The sequence below is a fragment of the Pundamilia nyererei genome, unplaced genomic scaffold (assembly GCF_000239375.1).
Source record: "Pundamilia nyererei isolate P.nyererei 1_Seehausen unplaced genomic scaffold, PunNye1.0 scaffold00472, whole genome shotgun sequence".
NCBI lineage: Eukaryota > Metazoa > Chordata > Actinopteri > Cichliformes > Cichlidae > Pundamilia > Pundamilia nyererei.
The window spans coordinates 132,893-150,766 of NW_005187873.1; the positions used below are offsets into that span (position 1 = coordinate 132,893).

General features: G+C 39.5%; 1 protein-coding gene across 1 annotated transcript in view; it reads left to right on the forward strand.

Moving 5' to 3' along the window:
• Nucleotides 1-17,874, forward strand: part of opn5 (opsin 5) — a 67,213-nt gene that overhangs the window by 17,127 nt on the left and 32,212 nt on the right. Inside the window, exons 2-3 of the mRNA XM_005753862.1 lie at nucleotides 4,024-4,162; nucleotides 7,807-7,953. Coding sequence (XP_005753919.1) covers nucleotides 4,024-4,162; nucleotides 7,807-7,953 — 286 coding nt within the window. The remainder of the gene's footprint in view (nucleotides 1-4,023; nucleotides 4,163-7,806; nucleotides 7,954-17,874) is intronic.

The window sequence follows — 17,874 nt, forward strand, 5'->3', positions numbered from 1 at the left end:
TTTTTCTGTCATCATTTTATTATAGATTAAGTGCAAGAGTTGTTAGGTGTGGATAATTAGATTATAGTTTATTGCAATAGCAAGTTGTGCCTTATTCTCACATAGCAAGTGGAGAGTGATATGAAATGATGAAATGATGGGATGGAAGGAAGAAGAGAAGCAAAGAGTGATTCACAGGCAGAGCCTAAATTATTTCTCGCAGTTTTTTGTTGCCTTATGGTTCCAAGCGCTGTCACCAATCTTTGCATTTTGTTATTATCTCATGACACTTGTTTAATCAGCTACCATCTCTCCTATGGACTTTTTAATGTCTACAGTCTCAGATCAACACAGCCCTGCCCTTCCCATATTAGATTCTTGATGAATGTGTGTTGTTGTTATTCAGCCTGGTTCAATGTGCCCCTTTTTAACTTTGAGCACCCGCCCCTTTAAACCTCTCTGCACGGCCCTGCTTTAGAGCCTTGACCTTAACTGTGTATCCTGTGTTTTATTCATTTTCCTTTGACACCTCATCTCAAGCCACATGAATGAGAAAAGTTTGCACAAACAGTGCAGAGATATGTCTTCTCATTATTCTTCTTCTTTTGAAACCTTACCTGTCTGACAGCTTTTGCAATCAGAATTATGATCTGAATGAAACATATTTTGCTTTTCCAAGGTCAGCTCTATAAATTCTCTATAGGCTCATCTTGTTAAGGGTTTATCTGTTTATTTCTTCCTTTCTGTTCGTATTATTTAAAGTTATATGTGGTATACAGTGTGACAATGTCTAAGGCAGGACAGGGAGGAAAAAAAAGGGGTGGCCGTAGGGGGGTAGGGGAAGATGTGATAAAAGGACATTACAAATAAAAATGCATAATGTATGTATGTATAAAACATACAGGTACGCAACAATGTTCTTCAGGGGTGTGTGTGTGAGTGTGGGAGAGAGAAGGAGAGAGTGTCGAGTATTAGTGTGTCTTTGTCATAAAATGAAAATGAGGGTGGGAAGCCGCAATAATGGCCCCTAAGAGTCAGAGACAGACATAGGAGAACCAGGACTCTTTGGTACTCTTATATAGCCATATATATATAGTTATACAACTATATATGGCTCACTGTTTCATTCATACTGGCTGTATGTTGAGATGTTGATTAGTGGTTGATTAGTGATTTTACAGTGAGAATGTACTGAAAGCCAAGGTATGTCCATCTTTTAAAGGGGCAAAGGTCACTGCAGACAGTGCTTTATTAGAAAGAGACAGAGCAGATTAAGTCATTGAAAGTGGTTTGGAGCTTGAGTGTCACCTGATTAGGGAGGCCACCTGAAATTGTTAGAGAAAATCACTGAAAGAAAAATCTTTATTCCAATGGCAAATTTCAGTGACTTTCTGCATGATAGACAAAGAGGATAGATTGACTTCATTATAAAGGTCACTGGGTTTTGGAGCTTGGCCAACATTTGATATGCGGTTTTACTGTGATCACTCTTACTTCTAAAGACATGAACCGAAATGGGAAATGCAGTGAAGGAAGGATGTGTGCTGGTCTTGTGATCTCTTCATTTAGATCAGGATGCACAAGATTTCACGGTTCATGCTTAATGGTTGAGCAAGAAGCTTTGAATTCAAGCAAGAAGGACAGTGCTAAATAGATGAACAGCCTTCTCCATTAATATTTGCCTACCGTATGAGTTTGTTAATTAAACTAAATCTGATCAAATTAATAAAATGTACATGAATCAGTATAATTAGTCATTATTAAAGCTACACTTTTCATTGAAAATGAAGCCATGTAGAAACAAATCATTACCATAAATTTTTAGACCACACAAAGTACACTAAGTCTTCATGTAAATCAGTCAACTGAAGCAAAGTGTGATATACAGTGCTTAATAAATGTATTAGGGTTAGGGTTACCCACTGTGGTTTATGCCACAGGTGCCCTGAATTAACAGCATTATACCAAAATCATTTTTATATGTCTGTAATGGGTTAATTTATTAGTATATTTAAGCTCTTTAAGCAAAATAATATTTAACTGCTTAAATGTAATTGTTGTCATAAAAATAGAAGAAAATAGCAGAGCACATTATTATTTTTTGATGAAGATGAACCATTATTTACTTGCATTCCAGAACAGAAACATTTAGAGGTTGAATGTTATGCTTGAGTCGTTTCTGATTCACAGAGAAGACACATGTATCTGCTGAAATTTAGGTATAAAAACATTAATTATGTTATTTGCCTAATAAATAACAATACATTTTTTGTTTTAAACAAGTTTTATATTTCTATTATTATATTTCTATTTTTTCCTCTATGTTCTTATGGTAGGTGCTGTAAAAAAATTGTTAAGCACTGTACAGTACTTGTATGTAACACATAAAACTTAACATTTTTCATTTCATTTAGCTTACAAATCGATACACTTATGCATTTTTCTGATGACTGTCCTCCTATAGATGATTGAACAGTATCTAAAGCTCATAGAGGCCCCCAAAACGCACTTAATTAATTTCAGTCATGCTTCATACAGCAACAGGTTACACTAAAAAGCGTAACACTTTTAGCTTCAGCTTTTGAATTAATACTGCACATAACAGTTTGAGTCAGAGCTTGGTCACCTGGAGACGGTCAGAAACAGCCAAAGTCAGGCTGTATAGATAATGAAACTGGACTGAGTAAAAACATAACCAAGAGATTAAAAGAAGTTTGCAATTTTAGCATAGTAGTATTTGTTCACAGTGTTTGTTTTTTTAAACACTGTGTTTTAAGGCAAATGCATTTTATAATAGTGTTGTTTGAATGAAATAAAATTGGGTCTTGATTCAGATCAGTTCAAATTAATTTGGGGCTATATAACAAAACTTGAACTGTATTATAGCCCTAATATGCGTATCTATGAAGCTTTGTGCTTATAACAACATGACTTTCAGGTTTGTATTTTTTTTTTTTAAGGCAACAAAAACTATGACCTCCAGTCAAGACTTTTCCATCAGTGGCATTGTCTAAAATGCTTCCTTTTATTACATCTCTCATGGTATTGTCATTGTACTTGAATGGCCGTTAAGACTTTTGACTGACAAACATGCTCATATCTTTGTCTACGTTCACACTGCATCAAATCCGATTTTTTTGACCCTATGCGATTCATATCCGATCATGGTATGACAGTGTGAATGGCACAAATCCAATATTTTCAAATCCGATCTGGGTCACTTTCGTATGTGGTACTGAATCTGATACATATCTGATGTTTTAGAAAGCGACTGCTGTTTGAACGGTCATGTCGCATTAAATCCGTCTTTTACGTCACTGACACAAGACAGACACCAATTATCAGCTCCGGAGAAGCGCCCGAGAAGACATCGCGAACGCTTCCTGGCCATCCAGCGTAGATGTCAGTGAAACTGTTGGGAAGACAACGTTGGAGAAACGTGAACATTGTATTTATACTGTATAATCTGCAGATTCTGGCAGAAATCTGCAACTATCCTTTGAAGCACCGCTCCTCTAAAACAGCAATAAGGATAATTATTAGGTTATCTACATTATTATGTAAATAACAAAATAACTTAAAGCAAAAATTGGGAAACGTAAAGTCGAAGTCTTTATATTAAGGTCCATCAGTCAAACAATATTGTTTGCTCTGGGTCTAAACAGAGCGCGTTGTGTGTGACATCTTCTTTTGCGAATGCGGGCCGCTTTAAACGTTCACACTAGAGAGCGTTTGCAGTCGCATTTTATTTGTAGTGTGAACAAGCAGACAAGAAAATCGGATTTGATCAAAAAATCGGAATTGAGCATTAACACCTGCAGTGTGAACGTAGCCTAAGTAGATGTTCATGAGACATGAACCTCAGCATTCCCATGTCATGGTCCGTGGGGGTACCTGGAGGGTGTCTCCTTCTGTGGCTGATGTACCATCCCTTTGGGGCGGGGACTTCGGTGCTTCAATTGAGCCTAGTAAATGACGTTTCCCTTTGTGGTTTTCCTTGTGTGACTTAGCTCTCGGAGTAATTTCTGTCTTCCCTTCGTACAGCGGAGTTCCTATCCTGGTTTTCACCTTACGGGGACAGTCCCCGCCTCCCAGCCAACCCCCACGCTTCTGCTTGGGACCCTCCAGACGCTTTCCACGGACCTCTCCCCTCCCCTCAGTGATTCCAACCCGGACTGGCACAGTAAGGCGAACAATTCTCCAGTTCCTAGTTATCTATGCTCCAGTTTTCCCTTCAGATTATAACTACCTCCTCCTCTGTTACAGAATATTTCCGCGGCTTACTGACCTCCTCCCCGTCCCTACAACTAGCCTGATTGGCCCCCCCCCTTGTCGCGTTAGGTCACTTTTACGATTAAAATTCATTGTAAGCATTCCTCGCCCGTGTTTGTCTGCATTTTTGGGTCCACTTTCCTGATCGAACCTGATGGTTCATGACATCCCACTTAATCTCAGAGGCTTATTGGCAACCCACACATACTGAACATTATTGGCTGATTTAAGAAAGAGTTTTTTTGAACCATCTGTTGTACCAAGGTCGATGTTGTTATTTGCTAAGACAGCATAACATTTTTCATTTTTACATTATAGCTGTAATGAATATTTGACAGTAAGGTATTAAATTTTACAAATTCAAGTTTTCAAGTAGTGCCTACACAACCTATTCTACCTCCAAAAGTGCAAGTGTATAATCTAATGTAATTTTTGGAATTAAGTGAGCTATTTTGCATGTCTTTTTGCCATTTGGTTTATTGGTTTCCCAACTGCTATAGTAATTTTGGCTTACTTGGCTGCTTCCCATTGCCATTGGTTAACAACATTAAGGGAGTTCTTCTCTGTAACTGCTATATTTCATTTTTGGATTGCTGATATCATGTCTTACTTCGGGATAAATAGAATGGGCTTCCATGAAGGTTGTGCCAGCCATAAGCATATGACGGGAAAGCCTAATTAATTTAAATTTTTTGTCAGCTGATTATATTTTTCAATTTTTTATTATTATTTTTTTAACAAAAGAAGCTTTTGCTATCAAGCTTCCCCGCAGAATGGCTTTCATTGAATCCCAAAGAATTAGAGGGTTCACTTCTCCGTTGTCATTTTCTTTAATGAATGTATCTATTTCTTGTTTAATATGTTCATTTGTAATAGATTCATTCAGATTTGATTTATATTGTTTTTCATGCAGCCACACGATGAGGTTCCGTGCAGGTCATGTTCGTGTCTGTTTTCGTCACGCCATTTGGTTCACAGTTTCCATGCATCTGCACAGCACTCTGTTCATAGTTATTCCTTTCAGTCAGGTTAGTGTTTTTCCAGTTTAGGTTTAGGTTTGTTAGTTGCAGTCTCTGTCCCTGTTATGTTTTGTCTACTCCCTTTTGCATCAGCCCAAATAAAGGCTCACTTTCAGTTTAAGTTCACTCCCGTCTCCTCGCCTGTGTTCGCGCCTGGGTCCACCACACACACTCTCCACACGCTGGCCGTGACAGAAGCCCTACATTAAGGCGCCAAACAGTTTTCCTTGGAAGTGAGTCCAACTGAATTGTCAGAAAAATCGTGTTATGATCTGAGACATCTGCTACCCCAATTCTACAGTCTAACACTCTATGACATTCTTCCTTTTGCATTCTTGTTTAATTTTTGCTAATACTCTGGCTCTTTTGATTGGATTTCCCAGGCCGTTAAGCAACATCAATTCCAGACACTGTGACATAGTATACTGTTGTGGAAATAAAATGATCCTCCACCACTGACCTCAAAACCAAACAAAACCTAAACCAAAACATGGTAGAACAAATAGATGAACAATTAAAGAGAACTGTAGAATTCAAAACTCGAACAACATTGCAATATGACTCCCAATATGAGGTAAATGACACACCCCCACACAATGATGAGAGGGAGAGCCTCACTGGAAGTGAGGGCCCTCTCTTAGAATCCGTGAGAACCCCGATCTGAGTCACACTCATCCTATCTTAAGTTGTTGGCTACCTCAAGGTATAGCAATTATACACAACTTGAACCATGAAGAACATATTAATTATTCAAGAGAGCCAGATACATATTTGGAGTGATTACATTATCTGCCCCTACACTGAAATAGTTTCTATAAAGTCAAACCCTTCTCTGTTCCCTTGTAGTTTGTCGCGCACTCTCTGAATGGCTCCGTTGTTGCTTCTCCGGGTCGCGGGTTGCCATGGTGACGCTTGCTCCAGTAGAGACATAGGGTCAAATCCTCCTCTTTCGTGTGGCTCCTCCACCGTAAATCCTCTCCGCTGCATCTCTCGTACCGCCTCCGCCGGACTGTGGTACACCTGAGGGCCTGTGTCCCAGTGGTTCCAGAGTTTTGTAAATGGAGATTGCCCTTTTGTTTAAGTGTGCTTTTCACTTCTCTATGTGCACGGCGCTGTTGTACTACCGTAGCAGTAAAGTCATGGTCGAAACCAATGGGTTTGTCTTTGACAAGGATCTTCTTCTGCCATGCGTTTCTGAGGACAGTTTCCTTTGTTTTGAACTGAAGAAAACAGACGACAATGGAACGGGGAGCAGCATCAGCTCCTGGCTTAGGACCAAGGGATCGGTGAGCCTGTTGTATTTGTGGGTCAGTGCCATCAGCCATTAGCCTCTTTCTTCTGATCACATTTTCAACAAAGCTTATTACCGAGCTGCCCTCTTCTCCTTTGGGGACTCTGTAGATTCGCAGGTTATTTCTTCTCGATCTAGACTAAAGGTTTTCTAGCCTTTCGGTTAGTTTCCTCTGCCCCATTAGCGATTGTCTCAGCGCGTTGTAGGCCACCGCTGACCAGCTTTCAAGCCCCGCCACTCGTGTTTCAGCTTCCTCAAGCTTCTCGTCGTATTCTTGGACTGCTAGCTTATCAGCCGTTAGCTGTTAGTTCATATCTTCTTTGAATTTCTTCAGGTTGTCTTTCAACTCACGCCTGAAGACTTCTTTGAATGCGTTGAAGTCAGCTTTCATCTCCGTCCGGAGGTCAAAGATTTGTTGGCTAATATTTTATATGACCTCTTGCAAAGAATTGAGATTGGTCCCCTCGCCATTTTCTTCATCGGAGTTTGCCATATCAGCGTGCGTGTCCTCTCGTTCTTCTGGAAAATACTGTTCAGTTGGTTCATGTATCTTCTTGTTCTTTTTCTTTGCCTCCCCCCCCGGCATTGTTTTAAACATAGAAGTAGTCAGAAAACTTGAAATTAAGGGAGAATTCGCTCGACCCTGAGGAGCTCAGAAATTACGCCGCCATTCTGCTCGCTGCCAGCCGGAAGTCCGCTATTTTTATTACTTTGAATTATCCAAATTAATCAGGGAGTGGACTGTGGACAACTTTCATGTTGGCAACCACAGCAAACACCAGAGCACTCAAAAACCAAAAACTCTGAATTTTCAGCATGTTGTCACAATGCTTTATCAAGGTTCTTGCCCTGTTTGTAACCCATGCGAGCACACTACAACTGTTATCGATTTTTCCCCTATTTTTTTTTTAAAATTTGATTTCTTTTGGTAGGCACTAGAACTGATTTAATGGAAGTTGATGTTTTCCTCTTCTTTGTGGGAGAGTTTTAATTTTGTTCTTTCTCTGGCAGTCAGGAAAAATGTGCAGTGAGTTTTCCTTGACTGCTACATTAATGTCGAAAAGAAATGTTGACACTTGTGACATGTGCAGCTGACTTAGGCGCATATGGAGCATTCAGGTTTGCATAATGCAGTACGGAAATGTACATTATGTGTCCTTACCTGATGTCTACATGTTTGTTTGTGAACAATTTTCAACTTAAGGAAACAGCTCCATTGTTTTAGCCTTTTCCTGTATTTCACAGGACATTCTCTGCTGATGGCAGTGATGGAGAACGCAACGTGGCCACATCCCTCATACCTCCCACATTATCTCCTCCGTGGTGACCCTTTCGCCTCAAGACTCTCCAGGGAGGCGGACGTTGTTGCAGCCCTTTACGTCTGTATCATAGGTGAGTCTTTTGTTAAGAAGAATTATCATGTTTGCATAAATGTCTGATTTTCTACCATTCTGCTCTATGTCCTACTTCTATTGGACGAGAAAACAGACTCAAGTTTGCTTTAACTAACTTTAACAAACGTAAAAAGATGCAACATACAGTTTGTTGTACAGGACAAGAAAATCAAAATGTGGTCCAAAAGGTTAGGGTTTACTTTAACTGACTCAGATGGAGGTGTACAATGGTCCCGTAGGGAAAATGGGAAATTCCATAACACTTGGACATGGTGTCAGTGTGACGTATATGATGAAAAATATTATGCTCTGCTGAACATAGTGTTGTAACTGAGATTACACAATGAAAACAATAAATAAAAACTCTGAGGTCTGAGGCAAGATCGTGATGACCTAAATCCTAACCCTAACTCAAACCCTCTACCTAAAAATCAGAAGTTTTTGGTTTTATGAAATTGGTCAAAATTATTGTTCTACCTGAGACACATAAAAAACTGTAGCATGAGGGTAGGGTTAGGGTGATGCATCATACTTCATGGAGATTTCAATTACTGATGGAAACCATTATTCAGCAGGAATAAACTCGGGGCAGATATCTATTTATAATTAAAACTGAATTACATTTACTGGGGGTACGGCATTATCAGAAGGAGCACGTGATTGGTGCATTAGGATGTCTCTAAGATCTAAACACAGCTCTTACAGTTTGGCTTTTCACTTCAGGTTTCCTCATTTCAGTCACATTTATACACATACAGGGAGTACAAAAGCCTTTGAGTGTCTCTACTTAAACCTACGGATGCTCCTTTTTGAGTTTGTTAGATTGCATGAGTCATTATTGTAATGAAATGGTTGCCTCTGTGTCTATAAATTTGTGTCATGTGAGTGGACCATTGGCACTCTTATATGTGCTTGATTGCAGTATAACGATGAGTCGTCCCAGCTAGTAAATCTGCACTGTGTATTTTCTCCAGGTACACATACCGTATGAGAAACGAGTAGCACAGCAATTGGAAAGTATGCAGACTGTAAATTGTATCATTTCCGTGTAATGTTAAAGGCTGGTCTCCTGGTCTTTTTTTCCCAAAGAATGTTTTCTTAATGTGAAGATGAGTGACTGCAATTTCTTAAGCCCAACAGAATATCAGATTCCTGACTTTTTTCTGAGAAAATCAAAGACCTTCTGGAGACGCTTCAAGCAGGCAGAAGTACAAAAAGTCATTGTTAAGATCACACTTGGTCACGGTAAAAGTTGTGAACTGACATACTGTTTGTCCCTTCGTTTTTTTTAATTATGTAACCATGTTTTCGCAGAAGTACAAATTCAGGTTTGTAATGGAGGCCATTTGTGCTAAATAGGGTTCATTGTAAGCAGCAAACTAAAAGAATACATTTCAGACTTTGAGGTAAATGACGCAAGCAAATGAATTTTCTGAGAAAGCTGCTGCCCTTTGATTACCTTCAACATGTGATCCATTACCATGGAATCCTAACTTTTGAATTCTCTTCTCTTTTCTTTCCTATTTCCATCCTTATGGACTGGTGTAGACAGTATGAAAAAAAAATACATAACATTTTACGGGGCGATCGTGGGTCAAGAGTTGGGAGTTCGCCTTGTAATCGGAAGGTTGCCGGTTCGAGCCCCGGCTCGGACAGTCTCGGTCGTTGTGTCCTTGGGCAAGACACTTCACCTACCGCCTACTGGTGTTGGCCAGACGGGCCGATGGCGCGATATGCCAGCCTCGCTTCTGTCAGTCTGCCCCAGGGCAGCTGTGGCTACAACTGTAGCTCGCTTCCACCAGTGTGTGAATGGGTGGATGACTGGATGTGTAAAGCGCTTTGGGGTCCCTAGGGAGGACTTTTTCAAATCTCTGCTATAATTTTTGCTGCAGTATTCCCTAAATAAGAATTGGTATGTTTCAATTAGTTTTCTAGAAACTACAATACATAACATAAGTCAGACGTTCCCAGTTACAAGGATAGTGTAAGGTAGGAAGACTTTAGGACTAACGTGTGGCCCTGATGCTTAGTACTTTGCATTTGTTAAATGACCCATGTGTAGCTATTATGTTATTACCTTTTTACTGCTTTAAAAAAAAAAAAAAAACTTGCTCAGCTTCTATTAGAGGCCTGAGAGTTTGAGAGTTCTGTGCAGTATCCTAGCTGTTCGAAGCACTGTTTTGGAGAACTTTGCGTTGCAGGGGGGCTTGCTGGTCACACAAAATGAGTTTAGTTGAAAATAACAAGAACACTACAACACTATTGTTTGTAGTGAAAACCATTTCACTAAAATTCACATTTTGAGTGAAATGAATGTTGTTGTAATGTCAAATTTTGCAATGGGAGTAAATTGGATATGATCTAATTAACAGGCCACCAAATTAAAATGTCAGCAGAAGACTAGTTTAGTTGCTGATACACATTTTACACTATCTTACATATCACACACACTGACTCATTTAATGACATGTCATTAAGTCACATGTCTGACAAAAAAAAAATGTAGTCAGCTTATTAGTGTGTGTTAAAATGGGTTGTCTGTAAACCTGAATATCACTGACAGACAGGGTCTGCTCTCTGTGAAAAATGTATACGGCAGGCATCCATGAAAGGGTCTCCTGCATGAAGGATTGGGCAGCACCAGGCCCCGACACGGCTACTGGTTGAAGACGCTCACTGCATCCCATGAGCGTCTGGCAGCACAAAGCACAAAGCTTTGTGCTTTGTGCTGGTTATTGGTCCTAAGAACCTACCAGCCAATAACCTGGCTCAGTACCGCATGGAAGCTTAGAGCAGCTAAGATGAACAGGCACATGGCTCAATACATGAGTGGGGCACAGAAAGAAATAGCCCATAGCACAAGTCACCATCAAGTGTGGGATCTACCAAGGAGATGCGCGGTCCCCACTGATGTTTTGCATAATTATTGACAAGACTTACTACAGATACCGACTACAGAATGGAGCAGTTGTCAGCCACCTCCAATACATAGATAACATTAATCTGTATGTCAAGAGTGAATGACACATCGATTCACTGATCCACAGCACCACTCTATACACACTACACTTGGAATGTCATTTGGATGTTTGGATTGGAGAAGTGTAGTGGGTTGGTAACAGAGAGTGAAGTTAGTCACAACTGAGGGGATCGAAGGGCGGCTACAAGTACCTGGGGATCCTGCAGGCAAATGGGAACAACGAAGAGGCTGCTAGAAAAGCTGCAACCACTAAGTACACCGAAATTTCTCATCCGTGGGATAATGAGGGTTTATTCTATTCAGTCCCGAGGAGTCCAGCTTGAACGGTAAGAACCAGATCCAGGCTATCAAACCTATGCCCTGCCCTGATCAGTTACGCTGCTGGGATAATAAGCTGGCCAAAGGAGGAGAAAGAAGCCACTGACATCAAGACCGGGAAGCTCCTGATACCACATGGAGGGTTTCACCCCAAGTCAAGCACCCAGATGCTGTATGCTAAGCGGAAGGAAGGGGGCATGGACTAGTGAGTGTCAGAACCATGGTCCAGGATGAGACACAGGATGAGAAACGAACATTGATGAGTACATCAGGAAAATAGCTCCATCGTACGTCGTGCTCAGTGAATACCTCAGGCAGCAGAAACCCAAGAAAGAAGAGCAAGAGGAGGAACTATCATGGAAGGATAGGCCCCTGCACGGTATGTACCACTGGGAGATAGAGGAAGTGGCTGACATCCAGAAATCCTGCCAGTGGCTGGACAGAATACTAACAAACTTCTATCGATGCACCATTGAGAGTATTCTTACTGGCTGCATCACCACCTGGTATGGCAGCTGTAATGCTCTGGACCGCAAAGCTCTAGAGAGGGTGGTGAGATCTGCCAGCCATGCAGGATCTCTATAGACGGTGCTGCATGAGGAAGACGCAGTGGATCCTCTCTGATTCCAGCCACAGACTTTTCACACTCCTGCTGTTCGGCAGGCGGTTCAGGAGTATTCAGACCCGCACTAGCAGACACAGAGACATTTTTTACCCACAAGCCGTCAGGCTTTTGAACTGCTGACATTCTATACACACGATTACACACTCACTACAATTACAGGACTACACACTATCACTTAAACAAATGCCAATTAAATGCTCATTGCACAAGTTATGCACAACCTGTAAATACTCTTGCACAAACTGTAAATACCAACTTGTCTTAAATTCTCTAAATATTAAATTTTTCTTCTCTCTGTTTCTCTTTTATCATTGTTATTATTATTACTGCTATTTTCTGTTATTTTCTTCTTAATATAACTGCACACTTTCTATATGCTGAGGAGTACGAGCCAAAGAATTTCATTTTGGGTAAATGTGGCTACACTGTTTATCTGTACATGACAATGAAACTTGAAACAATGATGCAACATGTGAAATAACACAAGAAAGTGTTTTCTGTGGCACCCTGTCGATGAAGCAAGCAGCTGTTATATGTGATATTGTGATCTGGTACCTGGAAGTTTTGAAACAGTCTTGCTTTGCATTATTATTTTTATTTTCTTGCTACATATTCCAAATATTAGTAATAACAACTCATATTTTATTTTTGCTTTGAGATTGACTCAATTCACTTCAACATGTAACATGTGGTAGGTTTTGTGAAAGGGATTATTTGTACATTAGAAAAGTCATTTTCTTAATCTGTCATGTACTACTCATTAGTGTAGTGAATATAAAAAGTACTGCAGACTTGTTCTTGTTTCTACTTTTTCTTGTTGTACTGTACCATACATTTTTGTTCAGTGTCTAGTGGGATGGGCAGGCACTTTATATTAGACATATTAGAAGTACATGTTTGGGGGATGTTTTTGAACCATATTATGGGCGGTATGATTACACTTCAAGTGTTTGTTTGTGTTTCTTATCAGATTTCACTGGCAATTCTACATTGCACTGATCATTAGATTTGAATTTGTAGCTCTCTCCTGATTGATGTAGATTGGGGGGATTCAAAGTAACCACCCAGATTTGTTATGAGGTCACGAGGCTTGCTTCTAGAAGTCTTTGCCTAAATCTAGCCAAACAGCAAGGGAAATTCGTAAGTGAAACTCGGCCTGACAACTACAGAACAAACCACAGTCTCCTCAGTAAAATTCCTGTAATCGTCTACATGCTGTGAGTGCATATTGTCACCCGGGGGAAAGTGTCAAAAAAATGTTAAAGAAATAGAATATTGGCAACTGTTGTTGCTCTTTTAGCTTAATCCCTACTTTGGAAAATGCAGACATTAGAGACATTTGAGCCGCATAATATTTGAGCCGCATAATGAAGATGCACAGTCTATTAAGTATTAATGGGCATATCAAAAGCACTAATAGCTGTAATTAAATTCTTGTACTACACATAATTACTTCTTTCTTTAACGTTACATTTTTATTATATGAAAAAAGTTTTAATTGCAGGTATTAAATGAAAGAACTGGAATAAAATGGAACAAATAGCAAGTGAAGAACAAAAGTATGCCCTAGACGTTTTTGCCTAAACAGTCTAGCCAAGCAGCAAGTGAGAGTAACAGTAAGGTTGTAATTAGTCCCCAGAGGGTTAAACACAAAATTGTCAGACTAAAGTGTATGAGACTTAATTAGAAATTTAACATCTTCTAGTTTTGATGGAAAAATGCCTATTTAGCATGTGCCTTTAAGTCCAGCTCTAACTTGAGATGTTAAAGAGAAAACATGGGACTACAGAATATAAGTGAAATAAACTTCTCACTGTCTGTTTTCTTTCTCATCCCCCACTGTGTATTTAGAGATGCACAATTAGTCCATCTGTGGTTTCCTATTAGCAATGTAATTACTTGAGTGTGAATTTAAATCTTTCAGCCACCCACATCTTCCCTGTCCTGTTCTAAGCTACAAGGGTTAATGAGGAAGAAACCTTGTGTTTGTCATTAACAGAGACAAATCTCATAATTCGGATAACATGTTTCAATGCTTCAAAGACCCACTTATAGTCAAAGAAGTTTTAATACACAGAAAAGAGTTGTCCTTGCTTTGCAGCAGTGACAGCAGCTCAAACTGATGATTTCTTCAAACAATGACAGACTTACACACATGCTGCCCTATAACAAGGATGGGAAACTAATTTTCCAAAGAGGCCATATTAGAAACTAGGACTGGGGATGTTGTGGAGGGCTGCACGAGGAAGCTCGCAATTCACTTCATCTTATGCCTTGGCCCTCCACAACAGTCCCAGTTTCTCATGTGGCCCCTTGGGAAAATTAACTGCTTACTCTTGTTCTTGTGAGATTTTCATTGTTTACAAGCTGAAAATAGCAAAAGGGTAATGTGCACAGAAGCAGTTTGCACAGCCAGTGCCTGGAACTCCCCACAAAAGCAAAATGTGTTCTGATAACATCAGCTGGAAGTCACATGAGACCTTCAGGCTCACATATTTTCAATCACACCAGTGTCTGTAGATTTCACTGTACTCTTAATCTGCAAAACACATGCACATGATAAAAACATCTTCACCAAATTTACAACACACGTGTAGGATTTTAAAGGACATGGAAAGATGGAAAACAACCAAGCACAGAATGCCCTAATACATAGTGGAAACAAATAATGACATCAGTGCCAGCACAGAACACAGTTGCTAACACAAACCACAACCCAAATCTAAAACACATGGCAAATATAGCCTGTTATCGGACAAAGTGAAGATAAAAACAGAGTGTAATAAGTTAATGTCTGTTTGCTCTCCCTTTGGCTCATTTCCATGAAGTAGGAGATTTGATTTCCCCAAACCATTTACTAGAGGTAAATCTGTCTGCCTGAATCCAACAGTAAATTCAGAACTGTAAGACCAAAATATATGTGTGAAACCTTAACTGAAAAGTAACCACTTGTAGTTTCTAAAAATGTTCCTGTTGAGCCTGTGGCTGAAACACAGCCAGACTCTGATGTTTCTGTAATTAATTTCAGGTTGCTGTGCTCTTTGATTTCAGGAATGTGCAGTTTTTTTTTTGTATTTTGTTGTTTTTACACTTTTCAGCTTATGTGTTGCCAGCTTGATGGTTTTCCCCCATCTTTATCTATTTAGAGGTATTTTCTTAAGTTGGACTCTGTTGAACTGTCAGGGTTCAGGTACTGCTGTCAGCTTGTCATGATATGATTTCATTAAGGAAAAAGTAAAAAAACAAACAAAAAAAACGGCTGCAAAGTGAAACCAAATGAGTAACGCATGTTTAGATACATTTTTGGAAATGTAAACATTTCTTGTTCTTTATATGTCAGGCCCATGCTGATAGTGTTCACTTTGAGTTCTGCAGTGTTTGTAATTATACGTTAATGACATTAACATACATTACCCGAGTTTGTGGCTGTCTGTGGCTGTTAATTTTTTTTAATTGCTAGCTAATTTCTCTTGACAGCCTCTGTCATTAAATGATAACAACTCACACAAACATAACTCCTCGTGAATAGAAGGGGCATTAAGCACAAGGATGGCAACTAATAACAGAATTAAAGTTTATGTTGGCATTTATGTACTCCAAGTGACTTGAGGACCAAAGAGGTCTGGAGACTCTCTGACAGATTCTTCCAGGTATGTAACTTCAGCACCTTTAAAGGCTTTCTCGAACTGCATGTGCATGTGCACTGCCATTGCCAGTAGAAATACAATTAGCAAACTGGCTGCAACAAGAAGGAGGAAATTGTTATTGGAGCTGTGTGATTGTTGTGTGTTACTGTTTTTTATAATGACAGAGTAGCAAGAAATGTTGTTTACCCTCTGAGGTCTAAGTCATCATCAGTGATGACCCCAACCCTTAGCTCTGAACCCTAACTTCTTGTTAAGTAGATTTCTTTTTAATGTAAATAGGTTTTTCACATTACTGTGAAGGCCCTGGAGAATAATGTAAAAACGGTAATCAGAATGGGAGGAGGAAGATCGGGTTGCGTGTAGAACACTTGATGGACACTGGAGCAGCTCTTTGCACTCACAGTCAGAGTGAACTTGTACTTTCTTGCAACCCTATTTCTGTTTATTCTTTTTCTATTAATTCTTTGCTCTGTGTCAATGCCTCAATAGCAGTTTGAAATAGCGCAGTGAAAATGTTGCTGTATTTCTTCAATAACATAATCAAGTCTGAATGTCACTGTTGCTCCATTAACTTGCTTAGACACCAACATCCACACTGATCTAGATCAGTCACTGTACAATTAAGTCACTCAGAGGTTCCTCTTACAGTGGAGGTAGTACTACAGCAGTACTACAAATTACCCAAAAACTGGTTTTAAAACCGCCCTGCGACAGACTGGCGACCTGTCCAGGGTGTACCCTGCCTCTCGCCCTATGACAGCTGGGATAGGCTCCAGCGCCCCCCACGACCCTGAAAAGGAGAAGCGGAAGCGAATGGATGGATGGATGGTTTTAAAACCTTTGATATTTCATAGTTCAGTGCTAAAACACAAAATAAGGAGAAAATCCCTCCTTACAGGAATTTATAGTGTTATAGAAGCTGTGAGTTTGATATGTCGTCCATGTACCATATTCAGGAAATATAATTTTCCATTGGTTTTAAATTTGCCTTTAATGTGGGATGTCAAGTGTTGGCTGTGTGACAGGCAGGTCGTGGACCCAAATGCACCACTTGGGAAACCGGTATGACTCAAAATATCAGTTTAAGTGCCATCATTCACAATAATACAGGAAAACCAGATTATACACAGGGCAGGGACTCAGAATATCAGTAGATTGTGGGAACAGTGAACAAGGAAACACAACCACGAGGGATGACATGACAAAAGACAATAGTATACTATCAATAGTAATTATGAATGGAAGAAAGGAGGAAGTGAGAACTAGAAAGATAATCTGGAGTCAACAAAATATTTGACTTAACAAGTACCCCAATGATAATTAGATAACCTTAACCACATGATTATTATTGCAACTTTGAATACGAAGGTCCTCTTTTCATACACATATTTCTTCTCACAGATGCTGTCTGCCTTGTCTTTGTATTCTGCAGCTTATAATAGTAGATACTCATTTGTTTTTGTAGACTTTAATCTAGTTTGTGTAACAGACACGAACAGACACGGCCACTACTTCATCTTGGAGATAAATTTTTTAAACACGAGAAGTAGATAATCTTTTTTACCTGGCACTGATGAGTTACTGTATATGCTTGTGAATTCAGTAAGACAGGTGGCCTAATTTGATTTTCATCTATCTTACAATGTGACTGAGATACCGGAGAATAGAGCGGCTTAATGTATGATGACAGAAACAGATGTACAGAGCAAAAGGCAGCGTGGGGGATTCATGTTCTGTTTGTTGTGGTTTTCCATTGTTCCTTTTATTCTTGTGGGAATGCTCTTACAGCCCCTTCTTGGCACTGTGTCTTTGCTATTATATTTTTTCCTGGTGCTGTGCATCAAATGAGTACATGGAAATGTGGACATGTACACTCTCCTCATTGTGCTATTAGTTAAATTATTTTTCCTTCAAGTGCCCTTATAAATAAACCCTCATAAATGAATCTGGTTTATTCAGCAGTGAACAGAATGTGTGTGCAAAACAAACATGCTGAATAGGAAGCAGCTGACGGGGTGGCCGCTTTATCCCACACAATCTCTGCCATTTCAGTGGGGAGATGGAGTGTTACTAAACTGTGGTTTCTGCATGTCTTTGACACTTCTTCTGATTCACTATTTTCATTAATTATAAAATTAATGAAAATAGTGAGTTAATGTCTGTTTGTGAATCTTTTTCATTTGATTAAAATGGTGGAGCTTTTAAGTGGAGGAGTAGATTTGCATTATCACATTGTATTCAGGCCTGGTTAATATTAAGAAAATTACAGTTTTCTTCGTCCTTTTTTTGTTTTACTTTTTTTTTAAAAATTAGATTTTCATAAACACACACACACACACACACACACAC